The sequence below is a fragment of the Protopterus annectens genome, chromosome 8.part0, assembly GCF_019279795.1.
Source record: "Protopterus annectens isolate FY-2018-M chromosome 8.part0, PAN1.0, whole genome shotgun sequence".
Taxonomy (NCBI): domain Eukaryota; kingdom Metazoa; phylum Chordata; order Ceratodontiformes; family Protopteridae; genus Protopterus; species Protopterus annectens.
The window spans coordinates 1,420,379,354-1,420,393,453 of NC_056741.1; the positions used below are offsets into that span (position 1 = coordinate 1,420,379,354).

Sequence of the window (14,100 nt, forward strand, 5' to 3'; positions counted from 1 at the left end):
ATTTTACACAATATTATTTTTTGTGCAAAAAAATTCTTCTAGGAATTCTCAAATAATAATAATAATAATAATAATAATAATAATAACTATAACAACAATAGCAAACCTCATAATAAATGCAGCAAGTTGTGAATGTTTTCAAGTCTCTGTATCCCTACAAGGGATTTGCCAATAAGTTAGGCGGGGAGAGCGTACACCATAAGAATGTTAAAAATAAACCAGATTTTGCTGTTGATGAACGATTAGATCTTAAAGAATGCAGTCATGCCTAGGTATTTTGCAATTAACTTACAAGAACTGCCTTAATGGAATCATGTGGTATTCAGCATTTATTATGCCTGGGATGTTAAACATTGTGTCTGTCATCAGATAAAAGTCCTACAGGCTTTTCAGATGGTAGGTCATCCTGCTTATACAACAAGAGTCCGTTCATCATCATTATGACTCTTTAATAAAAGCAGCACTCTTAAATGGCATCTTTTTGTCTGACTTTTCCAGCTTTCTTTGCTTCTCTTTCTGTCAGTCATGCCTGATGAATATCATGGATATAAAAGCCAGCTTTGCTGAAGTATCTGTGACCAACACTGGTCAGGTTATAGACACTTGATCTGATCATCTGAGCTCAGGTCACAGGTGCTGCATTTGCTCATGTGTGCTTGTTGTCATCTCTAGTGTGTCAGCTCTTCTAAGCTGCAGGTATAGTTGCATTTAAATTCAAATATTTATGGTTATGCACTGGCATTTCTTAAAGGACACTGAAGTTTCACAACTGCCACGTACAAGGGCTATGTCATGTGCCCCTCTCCATCTCCAAATTACCCAAGTCTTGGGGTAATTAACATTAGTCATGGTGAACTTTAGTCTTCTCTGTCTAACTGAATGGGTCTCAGCAAAGTCAGCATTAACAGACTAAATAACACCCCATAAAAAATATATCATAACACTAACACAATCTATATCAGTTTATCATGGCATAGTATTCCCATAATAATCCATTTGTAGCATTCTTTAAACACTTAATATAAACCTTGAAAGTATTACATAAAGCTGAAAAAAGGTAGATGAAACGAAGGCTGCATTTCTAGATATTTACTCTGTACTTTGTTAAAAGACGAATACTTAAAAGACAGACGTATGCGATTGAAAAGCTAGGAAAACATAGCAGAACAAGGACAGTATGAAGAAAACTTTCTAGAGCAGTGTGCAGGACTGTTCTCTTTTTTGTCCTGCTAACTTCTGTAGTACAACCAATTCTGGCATTTTAAAAATTGATGTTTTCCTTTAGACCTCTTTTTCTGCTAGTCCTCTTTATTTCTTCAAGATTTGATATGGCACCACATTTATCACCTTAAGGAGATTTGTATTGCATATTTTGTTTTACCAATATTGGTTATTTCTCCTTTAAGAAAAAAGAAATAAAGTCATCATGCTGTTCCAAATTTCAACTTGATAAGTGTAGCAACTAACAAAACCGATGGAAATAAACACCACAAAAACAGCTAACAATTTTAAAATATAGCATTTAGCTTCTTTCATTGCCTGGCAATGCTCATGTAAATTACCAGTTCTTATTTCTTGTGTGACTGTTTCTAATGAATTTGTTTCAGATGGCCTGCAGCAGTCTTCTTATGACCTGCTAATTTATTGCGAAAATTAACAGGTCGGTTCCAATGAATTTAATAAATCTCACAGTACTTTTTCTACTGGTTTCTGTAGTTTCTACCTTTTCTGTTTTACTTTAGCTATAAAGGCACCAAGTAGGCATATAAATACTATTTCAAAGTTGTGCTTATTATACTGTATGTTTTTCAAGCAAGCTTCTTAAGCTGTAGTGCCTTTTGTTGGACTATAGGGGGCAGTACAAAAGTAGGAACCACTAGTCTTCATGAAGGACAGAGAAATCTAGTATCATCAGTTGGCATCATCATTCAGGTACATTGTTGTGCTCTACACTTGTTCATGGATTTATGTTCAAAATATTGTCACATGACTGCTATTGTGGTGTAGAGTGGTCCAGTGAGAATGACATTTAAATACCTATTAGATGTTAACAGTTTATACATTTGGCTTATTACGTGGCAGTTCTCTAGAATAAAGAGCAAGTTGAGAAAATGTTTCACTCCCTTCCTCCATTTTCCTAACAACATTAACTTAATAAATAACACTGTACCTGGAAAAAGAACCTCAGAAAGATTGGATTTGAATCTTGACTCATGTCCTCTGCCATAATGTGAGAAACACAGTGGATCAGTAACAGAGTAATGCCGCCAACTGACTGAAGACGCTCACAACGTATAAATAGTGTTTTACTGATCTGCTGAAATTAAATTGAAATATTGAAAACTACAAGTTATGAGAAAGCTTGAGAAAGGAAAAATACCTTATACTCTACAATAGATGATAGATAGACAAATAAAGCATTAAAAAGAAAAGTTGCCCAGAACTACATAAGTCATACAGTTACCCTGTCACCTAATGTACAAAGCAAAAAATAATCTAATCATTTTCTGACAGATGTATGTATATTTTTTATTTAGATCTGAAACCTACTTAATAAAGGAAGTTTTAAGTACATGACCAGCCCGTTTGTCATTAAATTTGTTTAGTTTTCTGTTTTTTCTCACTTCACCAGGTGGTATGTTCCTTTCTCAGCTTACACTTTGACTAGACCACCAATAAGTTCATCCTTTGCTAAGATATACACATTTTAGCATTCAGTCTGCAACTTGGCATTCTACAGTTCTTGAGCAAACTGACTTGCTGCAACTTTAATTAATAATACAAAAGGATCCTGCCTAAACAAAGAAATGCATCTCAGCACACGTTTCTTGGAAAAATCATATGCAGTCATCTTCCATCATGTTTACTATTTTATATTCAATACATTTGTTCTGTCATTCTGTATGATACACCTGTCTGCTAAGTATCTATATTTCTATGACTTCTTTTACTAGATCAGAAGCTCCATAATTAGGCACTTCTTTCATTTTCTCAGTTTTCTTTCATATTCCAGTTTTTGCCTTCTGTATCAATTTTATACTATTATTTTAAGGTTATCTGTGGCTCTGTTGACTGTTTTTTTTCTTTATTTACATTTTATATATGTTTATATAATGTTTGCTTGCTGTCATATCTTATGAGGTATACTCTCATCTAAGCCTGAAATGGTCCATTGCAAGCACTCTGCTCCAGTTAATCAATCTCTCAATCAGTTGATAACTAATTAAATAAATAAGTATGTGATTGAGTGTTTCAGTATAATTACATAAGGAACTTCTGAGTTCTATCCTTCTGTACTACGAAGGAGAGATACATAACTTTTGACCACTCTAACCTTGCATCCAGCAACCCGAGGTAGTCACTGATACTACTATATGGGCAAAAAAAGCACTGGGCCAATAAACCAGATATTTGAAAATTCAATTGGCCTGTGCATTACAAAGACACCATTCACAAACCATATACATATGTGAGATAAATTTAGGGATGTGCACAAACCCGGTAGATTTTTAAAGCATATTAATTTATAATTTAAATTGTAGTAATTTCTAAATTAAATGACAAGTGTACCTCGAGGATTGCTGCTAATGACTGTTACTCTAATGCCATCATAAGATGGGTTCTGCGGTAGCAACATTTCCAGTTCCAACTTGCTTTGGAAAACACAATAGTTCATTTTCTCTCTTTATTCCTGTTTATTCATGCAGGCGTACTTCTGTCAGCACATTATATGCAGCATGAGGGCACTTTTCTCTATAGCTGTTGGTCTAGTCACTTAGGAATAAATGTCATTTGAGTTCATTGTGCAAATAAAATGTTCCACTAAGTTACTTAGTCTTCGATTAACATCTTTTATATGCAAATTGAAAACTTTCTTTAACTGACAACTACTTAATTGATTTAATTGAAAATGAAAAGTTTTGCTGTCACAGTTCAGTGAAAACCTCAAACTGAAACCACATTGTTTGGCAGAACAGAATGACAGGTTTAACACCCTCCACCATGCAACTTTCAAATAAAAATACTCAGATTGCTTTGTAGGTCATGAAAGTGAAACAAATAATGCTTTGATATGTGTTAAGTAAATTAAAGTCAGTAAAATGCATTTCAACAATATGCTTCATTTAGTATATCAGTTTATTTCTGCTATTAAATCCAGTTAAGGTACAATCAGAATATTGCTGTAAGATCAAAAGTAACTTACTTCATAGAAGAAGGACTTACAAAAAGCATTTCCATTATAGTCATTTAAAGGTAATCCTGATGCAACTTGGAGCTTGACATTTGGAGCCTACAGAAAGGAAAATATGCAATTTGAACAGATGTCTTGGTTTTGCAACTGTCTAGTGAAAATGATTGTGAAGTACAGAAGTTGAAAGACTAAGTTAATACCTACTTATGACCTTGCAGAGCATATAACATTGTACTACTATATACAATATGATAAAATGGTAAAGCAATCTAAAGAAATAGGTTATTTTCAAAGATGACCTAGGTACTTCAATGATTCTTTACCTATTTTCTGAACTCAAGACACCAGACTAGAATGTGGACCATAGTCCAAATCACCGCATATGTACAGCATGTAAATCTTTTTATATTTTGTTATAGAATAAAGCTCTGCATGTCCATGCAAGTGGATGTGACCTCCCACATAGCTACTCATATAACTGACTATATAGTTTCTGCACATCGAAATAGAAGTAAGCCATTTCACACCAATCCTTTAAGCAGATTATATTTTTGATCACTTGGTTATAAATACAATATGTGTACAGAGATCTTGAAAAATTAAATGGCTCCATTTTTGGTCTCGCTAATTGGTTGGGTATTAATAGGTCTACTTCAGGTCTACGTTGTTAGGAAAATGACAAAATAATGACCCTTATACATAATTGTTTTCTTTGGTGTGCACCACATAAAATGTGATTTCTTTTTTTACTGTCCACAGAACCTTATGGATCATTTCTCTCTGCACCCAATTGTCACATTTGTTTCATGGTTTACAAGCCGAGCATCTCTGGGTTAACTGATAGCCCTACTGGCCATTTATTCATGCCCATGGGAGGGTGGCCTAATGGTTAAGGTATTTCCCTTGCAAACACAAGGTGCAGGGTTTGAGTCTCACAAGCAATAATTGGCTAGGCTTAAAATGGCTCAAAAGGGCAGTTAGCCTAGTACTAATCTATGAACCTATAAGTAGCCCTACCAGCTTATTCATTTTCCAGTGGTGAGTGCTGGATGGTAGAGTGGTGGGCAATGGAGCAGCCCACTCACCCACTGTAGAATACACCCATCTCTCTCAGTAGCTCCCTGAACTCAGCTGCTGCTTTGAATTACAGGCAGCATGCCTGCACATGTTGGCTGCCCTGGCTTCCATGAGTGTGCACTCATGCAACTTTTACTTTACAGGCCTATGCCCATGGATGGAACGCCTAGTGGTCCTCCTAGGTATCACACCAGTGGGTATGCTAGAGGTGCCTCCATCACTCCTCTCACATATGTGAGATGGCAGATTCTGCTCACTTCCATCCTCTATTGCAAGAAGCATTGGGACCCCATGTCACACTTGGGTCACCTGGCCCATAGCCAGGGCTTTATCCATCTCTGTCCTCAAAGATGGCTATGTAAAATATATTTTTATTTCTTCAATGACTCTGATGTGGAGCATTTTTTGAGAAATTTTACAGTAAAGAAGCTAGTTGATGGTGAAGTACCCAAAACCTGTATGCAAGTTAAGACTAATGGAATAAAAGAAATGAAGTTGTCGTATAAAGCTGTGGCCCCAAGCACGTTTTATTAGCATGTAACACACTAGTTTTTTTTTTTAATTTTAAGACACTACACTTAGCTAAACTTCTAAATTATTAACGTTATCCTTTATTTGCATTAAAATAATTCTTTGTAAATTCATCATGCTCAGGTGTACAATTTAAATATATATGATTTTTTTAATGTAATAAAAGTAATTGTGGCTTAAATTCTTAAGTGGTTTTCAAATGATTTTGCATGAATTTATCAATGGCTCTTTTAGGTAGAAACGCATTTCCTTCATACTTAGCCTTTTACTTGTCTAATTCATTACAAGAAGCTGTGTGTTATAAAATGAGTGACAATCTATGACTAAATAAATGAAAACAACATTAAAGTTTCATGGTCATACTTCCTATTATCGAGGTCAGACATTGGGTTATTAGTTCACCAATAATGGAGAACTCCTAAGCCATCCATGTTTTTATCATATAATTGAATTAATCACAGTTCAGTGTTATCTAAGACAGCATCGTATGTATTACAGTGATACTTTTTGCCTCAATGCTTGGGTTGCTAAGAATACATTTGTTTGATGGTATACTGAGACAGCTAGCCTACATAGTCTGCCCTTTCAGCTGGCTTAACAGCCTGCTTTCCCTGTTCCCCACTCTTGAATTATAATAATAAAGATGAAAACAACTAAAGAGTTTTGAATTAGTTGCATGCAGACATGAGTGAAACGTATTAAATTCTCCCGAGATGATACCTGCTAACTTACATTTATGTGCTCATTAAGAAACTTTATGATAAATATGCCATGTTGATAAATTATGTATTCTCTTGCAGGAAGAGAATTTGTATGAAGTGGTACTAGAGCTCCTTCACAGGTCCACTGGGCATCCAATAAATCTATGAAAGGTTTGACATCTGCAAAGAAACAGACATAGGTTTAGTTTGTTATTTCCAAAGCAGTGGTTTATTTTTTAATTATTTGCTTAATTACATGCACTAATTCATAAGAAAAAAACAGGCCAATGCTTACATGCGCTTGAATTTTGTGCTTGTATTTACTTCTGCACTTAAACTATTAAGGATACACATGAATAGCTTGCTCCATTACTTGCACTGTGCTTGAATACATATTGGATATAATTAATGTCTGTGCTTATGCTGCGACTGGATGTATGTATGATCCCAGATTATTTCCTGTTACATTTCATTTTGTTCAATAAATACAAGGTATGCTAATCAAACTGGGACAAAGGTTAGGAAAATTATCCTAAAATCAATGAACATGACTGGCACTATGACAACATGAAATGTTTGGTTTGTGTTGATAGATGCATGGTTATTCAAACTTGGATTACCAAAATCAAACTGGTGATTCTGGAATTTTCCCTAAATTAAATATAACTTGCTATGGGATGCTGTGCTTTTTCAGTTTATATATTTAATTTATTGGGGTGGCGGTCACGGTGGTTCAGCGGTTAGCATTGCCGCCTCACAGCAAGAGCTTCTCCGGTTCAGTCCTCAGCTGGAGTGCCTTCTGTGCGGAGTCTGCATGTCCTCCCTGCGGTCTTGTGGGTTTCCTCCAGGTGCTCCAGTTTCTTCCCACATCTCAAAGACATGCTGTAGGTGGATTGGACACTCTAAATTGGCCCTAGGTTTGAGTGCATGCATGTGTGTGTCTTCTGTGGAAGGTTGGGGGCCGGGCTGGCAACTCAACACTGTAAAACTCCACTGCCAATTATGAGTAGACAGGTGATCCGCTGTGGCGACACCTAACCAGGAAAATCCAAAAGAAGAAGAAGAAGACTGGGGGAAAAGAAGGCTCTGATTCCTCACACAAGTGTTCTACCTGATGCAAAAAACTGGAGACCTAGCTTGAGTAAGCCAAGATTTTAGGCAACTGTACTTCAGTATTTACTTGTAGATTTCTACAAGTGTCTTTATCATTTTGGGCATCAAACAAGTAAAAGAATGAAAGGAATGCACCATAACTAATAAATATAATTTATATTATCTGCTAATATTTATATAGAAAAGGTTTTATCATTATTATAAACATCACACATTTCACTATTATTATTTTTGCTTTTATTTTTAATATAATGAATAATGGTGGACATTATATTCCAATCTCAGAAACTATCTGGGAGTAGGAGTTGATAAATGTGTATGCCACTGTTCTTTTTCATTGTGAAAATTATAAAGTGATGTCATGGCAACTTTAAGAAATTTTCAGGGTACATTATACAATAAACAAATGAAACCTGTGAGTAGTTTTGATGGAGCCTTAGGCACTACAGGTGATTCACTGGCTCTTGCCAAAATATGTCAAATGTGAAAAAAAAGTAGGTAGACCTATCCCTTTGTTCATGGAATCTACACAGCCATGTGTCCTCTCCACAAAAGACAACAATGCCACAATAATATAGCTATACACAGCATCATATACATCACACAAGCAGTCACCTACATCAACCAAGCTGCTATATCCTGGTATCTGAATGAAAAAAAAAAAAAGACTTTATCACTGCTTTGAAAGTCAGAGCACCACAGTATGAAACACAGTAGAAATGGCGAACATTTGCAGTGCCATTTGACACTTTTTGCATGACCTTTGCTTCCCAGACCAGTACAGTGTCAGTGTGGCAGTGGTGCAGGTCATTGTGCTGGTGAAGCACTGTTTACTGGATCTAGGGATGCTGGTGACCTTAATCAGCAACTTGGTCAGGTATAAGCAGGCAATAACTTCTATAATAGAACGGGTGCCTCACAGGGTCGCTACAGCTGTTTCTTGAAATGACTGTGCAGAAGTTACAACATAATCATATTCTCCTTTTCACATCAGGTAGACACTTTACATACGGTATTAGCAGCTGCAGCCATTATTGTAAAACACTCAAGCAAAATGTCAGCCAGTGAGTCAAGCTTCAAATGTTAATGCATCTCAGATAGAGCACCTTAGTGAGCTCCTCTACACATCTGGCATGGAGAGCATCTGGCAGGTAGAACTCTTCAGTGAGTGCCATACACAACAAGCAGGTAGAACTCCTTAGTTGGTGTGGCTACGCTTCAGGCAGGTAGAACTCCTTAGTATTGCTGAACATCAGGCAGGCACTTTAGTGAGTGCCGCTACTCATCAGGCAGGTAGAGCATCTTAGTGAGTGATGCTATGCATCATGCGGGGTAGAACATCTTAGCAAGTGCCACTATGCATCAGGAAAACAGAAGTCCTTAGCGGGTGCTGCTACACATCAGGCAGACAGAAGACCTTAGTAAGTGGCACTTCACATCAGAATGTGTGTACATGAGGACCATCCCCAGGGAAAGTGAATATGCACAGCATGCTGTTGCCATGCAGTGGAATGATATTCACACTTTTTTTTGGTCACTGGGTACAAGCCCAAAGTTTCTTCAAGGAACACAGACTCTGAGAATTCTGGATAAATAAACATTTTCATTGACCCATTTTTCCTGAAATACTTGTCATTTGATAGATTCCTTTTTTTGATGTATGGAGCTATATACACTTCTGTCTGTCCAACCATCTATCTATCTGTCCAACCATCCATCTATCTATCTATCTATCTATCTATCTATCTATCTATCTATCTATCTATCCATCCATCCATCCATCCATCCATCCATCTATCTATCTATCTATCTATCTATCTATCTATCTATCTATCTATCCATCCATCCATCCATCCATCCATCCATCCATCCATCCATCCATCCATCCATCTATCTATCTATCTATCTATCTATCTATCTATCTATCTATCTATCTATCTATCTATCTATCTATCTATCCATCCATCTATCTATCTGTCTATCTATCTATCTATCTATCTATCTATCCATCTTTCTATCTATATACACATAGATACACACATATACACACTCACGCATACACAACTGTATCTGTAGGATGGCAATTCAGAACAATAAGACTGCTTACTCTGCCTCCTTCCTGTGTGACCTACATGTATGTGGTGTGGTTGTACAAGAAGCTGACACTTGTGGCTGTGCACATATGGAACCCCTGTAAGGATACTCCAGTACACACTGTCACCTCTAACTCCCCAGTGTGCCCTTAAACATGGCTTGTGTGAAGCCCACCCTTCATTTCTTCAGCCGTGTGAAACTTTGTGTGTTATATTCCCCATCTGTACAGGTACACATGTCTGCCTATATCACTGCTCTTGGTTACCATTTGGGCACCCCGATGTCCATACCATATCTGTTGCCTCTACTGTCTCCTATCCTTGTTGACCCCTGTATTGTTGTGTATATCAGAGCCAGTCGTTTGTCATCAGTAGCCTATTGATCATAGACATCATTGGTCTCTCAGTATGGTCTCATTTTGGTCTCATTTTCGTAGGAGAACTCATTTCCTACATTGCAGGGATGGAAGGCAAAAATTAAACAAATACAGCTGGTCTGAGGAGAATGTCTTTCTATGGGCACTCAGGATCCCTGCACAGTTCTTGCTGGGGAGAGGTCATGCTTATCAGACTCTATGAGACTGTGTGTGTAGAATACAGTGGTCCATAGCATCAATGTTGTGAATGGGTGAGAAGGTATGACACAGCAGTGATGGAAGCGTATCAAAGAAATAATAAGGCAGACCCCACAGAAGGAATGCTGCATACTGGCGACCAAGTCAGCAATGCAGGGAGGCACTCTCACTGCAAACCTCATTAATGGTGAGCTTTCTTGTCATCCCCTCATGGAGAGGGTGAGGGCATGAGTATAATATCTAGATGAGTTGACATAGGTTCTGGGAGTGGCCAAAGCCCTGTGTATATCATAAGAAGAACAACTAGGTTAGTATCCATACCAACATTTTTATACAAAATCTTTTTACATGCAGACTGAAGAGAGAACACAAATACCATTGCATATGTTCCCTATAGCTATGTCTGGTGTTTAGGCATACAGAACACCAGCACTGGTATGTGCTTGTTTTATTTCTGCATGTTTGCGCTCGCCATTTGTAAGCACATCCCTGGGCTTCACATGTCATAAAGGTAGACACATTCACCATGATATGCCCTATATCATGTATTTACAGGCCACACCACTGCTACGTTGACACCTGTAGAGACTGGGGAACTTCAATAATCATTGAAAGATTATTTTTTGGCACAGTGACAGCTTTTTCTTTGAAAGGCACTTTCAATGAATGGGAGGTGTTGCACTTTCTCCACTGTTGTGTGACCTTCAAGTTGTTACATATACATTAAGGGTTTATGGGGTGGTTGCTGCAAAAACAAAACAAACAAACAAAAAAAAGCTTTAAAATGTTGCTGAAAGTTTTTTCAGTGATTTACATTCTTGCGCCCTGACAAATTATCATGAATCCCAAGACTGCAAGCTGAAGTCAGCACCTATATAAGTTATGATGATGATGCTAACATGCAGGTTCATAGGTGTTTACTAGGCTAATGACCACAAGGGCCTTTTTAAGCCTAGCCATGCATCCCAAATCTCTGACAAGTTCTGATACACTTGATAAGTTTTGTAGATGAAACATTTACAAGCAGTGGCCTGAGAGATGAACCATTTACAGGTTGCCCGCATCCACTAGAGACATAGGTGCCAAACCAGGGATGAATTTCCTATTCCCGATCCAATTGTCCAAGTTGCACTTGAATTGGGTTAGGTAGGAACTCTACTTCACATGGATGGGGTGCCTGTTCCATAGATGAGGTAGACTCTGGGGTACATACCTGTCTCTCCAGCAGGTCCTGTTTATATCATAGGCAAGGTTTAAGTGTTTGGAATGGGTAATTCTGGTGCTGTTTGTTTTGTGGTTTTGTAGGAGGTTCACCATAGTTGGGTCTGACAATGTCTTGTATGCCAGGCATAGATCTCCCCTCAAAAGCCTGTAGGAGACAGAATACAGGGATAGGGTCTTGAGGCAGTCTGTCTAGGACATTTTATTTGCTCCTTATATTCTTTTAGTGAGGAACCTTTGTGGACGTTCCAGTTGTTAGATATGCCTGGTTAGGTGCATACCAAAGGGGGCATTGTACTCAGTGATAGGTCTGATGAATGCTGAATATAGTGGTACAATGACTTCCTTGGACTTAGATGCCATACCTTTGTTTATAAGTTGTGCAACATAGAATGATTTCCTCACTACTGCAGACACATGATGGTCAAAGGCTAGATTACTATCTATGTGTGTCAATAAGTCCCTGGCTACTGGGTCAACTCTAAAGGGTGTGTTGCCAATATGATAGTTATCAGTGGAGGATGACTTCCCAAAGGATACTATTATGCATTTCTTGGCATTTAGTTTTAGTCCATGAATCTGACACCAGTTGTCTGTCTGTGTTAGCCCCTCCTGGAGAACACTGTGTTAGTGTGGGATTCAATGACAGCTCTTAATTTGCAATATTCTGCAAATTTAGTCAGCCAGAGACCACTGACATTTGCCTTGACTTCAGTGAAGTAAATGCCAAAAAGGAGCAGTCCATGGACCAATCCCTGAGGGACTCCACTTGTGAATGTCCTCTTTGTAGAGGTGGACTCCCCAATTCTAAATTCCTGGGTCCTGTCTGTGAGCCAGTTGGCTATCCACCAGCTGATATACAAGTTTGTACCTAACCTCTTGAGTTTGTCAACAATGCCTGAGTGGGGTATTGTGTCAAATGCCTTGGCCAGGTTAAGGTAGGCAGTGTGAGTCATTTTCCTTCATCCATTGCTTTGGATACCTTTTCAAAGAAGTCCACCAGGTTGAGTATGCATGATTTGCCCTTGACAAAACCAAACTGGGTTCGGTCCACTGTCTGGAGGTTTACTATTTCTCTATCAAACATTTCCATGATAATTATTTCCATGGCTTTACAAATAAGACTAGTGAGACTTATGGGTCTGTAGTTTCCAGAGTCTGTAGATGGCCCACCTTTGTACAGAGGGATGACTGTTGCCGTTCATCATTCGTAAGGCATGAAGCCTGTATGGAGGCTACAGTTAAATACTAATTCCAGAGGCCCTGATAGGTCATGTTTCATACTATTATGAAGGCATATTGGGATATTGTCTGGGCCATTGATGCAGTGTTCTTGGTCATAGAGAGAGCATTAAGGACCTGTTCCTTAGTGATAGTAGGGGGAGTTATATTTGATGGTATTTCCTGAGGGAAGGTTGAGGGGAGAGAGGTGTAAAGTTGGAGCTGAATTTATCATCCAGGAGGTTTGCTATATCTTCGGGCTCATTACAGGTGGCTCCATTTGCAATGAGCTCTGCATACAACTGAGTATTGCCGTTGAGGTTGCGGACATAGCTAAAGAATGCTTTGTTATTGTCCTTGGCCTGGGAGGCCAAACATATCTCAAATTTGGCTTTAGTAGACTTTATTTGTCCTCTTAGTTTGTTTAGTTTGATAACAGTGCTTTTAGCCTGCTGGGTGCTTCTCCTCCTCATTTCTGTCATGATTTTCTTTCTTCTGTTATACAGGCTATTGATTTTGTGATTCCACCAGGGTGGCTTGTTTTTTGATGTGGATACAGCTGCCTCTATGCAGCTATTAACATGCTTATACAGGATTTTTGTGAACAGTTCTGCATAGGCAGCAGTATTCTCAGGGTTTATATGGAGGCTTGAAATTTTGCCAGGCTATCACATAATAGCAGGAGGTTAGCCTTACAGTAGTTCCTGAATATTTCAGGTTTAGCTGGGGGTTCGGGTTTTATTTTTACTTCAAATGAGACTATTTTGTGGCCTGACCTTACCAGGGAAGACATTGCAGTAGGGGGTGTGTAGCAGTCTCCCATATTAGTGAGGACCAGATGCAGTATGGTTGCATACCTGGTTGGTGTATTGACTATCTTTTCCGTGGAGTTTATGTTTAAAAAATCCAGGAATCTCTGTGCCTGTATATTTGGTGTCATATAGTTACCCATGAATATGGCATTGGGTTAAATGGTAAGTGTTTCTAATAAATTTAAATACATGGTATGGGTTTCCCAGCACATAGAGGTAGGCCTATAGCTTGCAAGGAAGTAGTATTGGATTTTGCCTATGGTGATTTGAACATGGAGCAGCTGAAGTGTATTGTCCTGTTTGACCAGCCTTGAAGTATATTTATTTTTGATGTAAATAGAGACACCTCCACCTTTAGTCCCTGCCTGTGAAGTAGTTAGTGTGGAAGGAAGGCATTATAACCTTGCACTGTTTGTATACCCTCCATAACTTTAAACCATTTCTCAGTGACCGCACAGATGTCCGCATTTTCTAGGGTGAAGAGAGCTTCTAGGGAATGGAGTTTTTGTGCAGACTCCTAGCACTGAGCAGTAATACCTTTAGATTTTCTTGGTTTTGATTTGC

General features: G+C 38.2%; 1 protein-coding gene across 1 annotated transcript in view; it reads right to left on the reverse strand.

The window, feature by feature from the left end:
- LOC122808494 overlaps positions 1–14,100 on the reverse strand; it is a 666,541-nt gene that overhangs the window by 4,937 nt on the left and 647,504 nt on the right. Inside the window, exons 28-30 of the mRNA XM_044079450.1 lie at positions 6,533–6,681; positions 4,205–4,291; positions 2,171–2,317 (exon numbers count right to left, since the gene is read on the reverse strand). Coding sequence (XP_043935385.1) covers positions 2,171–2,317; positions 4,205–4,291; positions 6,533–6,681 — 383 coding nt within the window. The remainder of the gene's footprint in view (positions 1–2,170; positions 2,318–4,204; positions 4,292–6,532; positions 6,682–14,100) is intronic.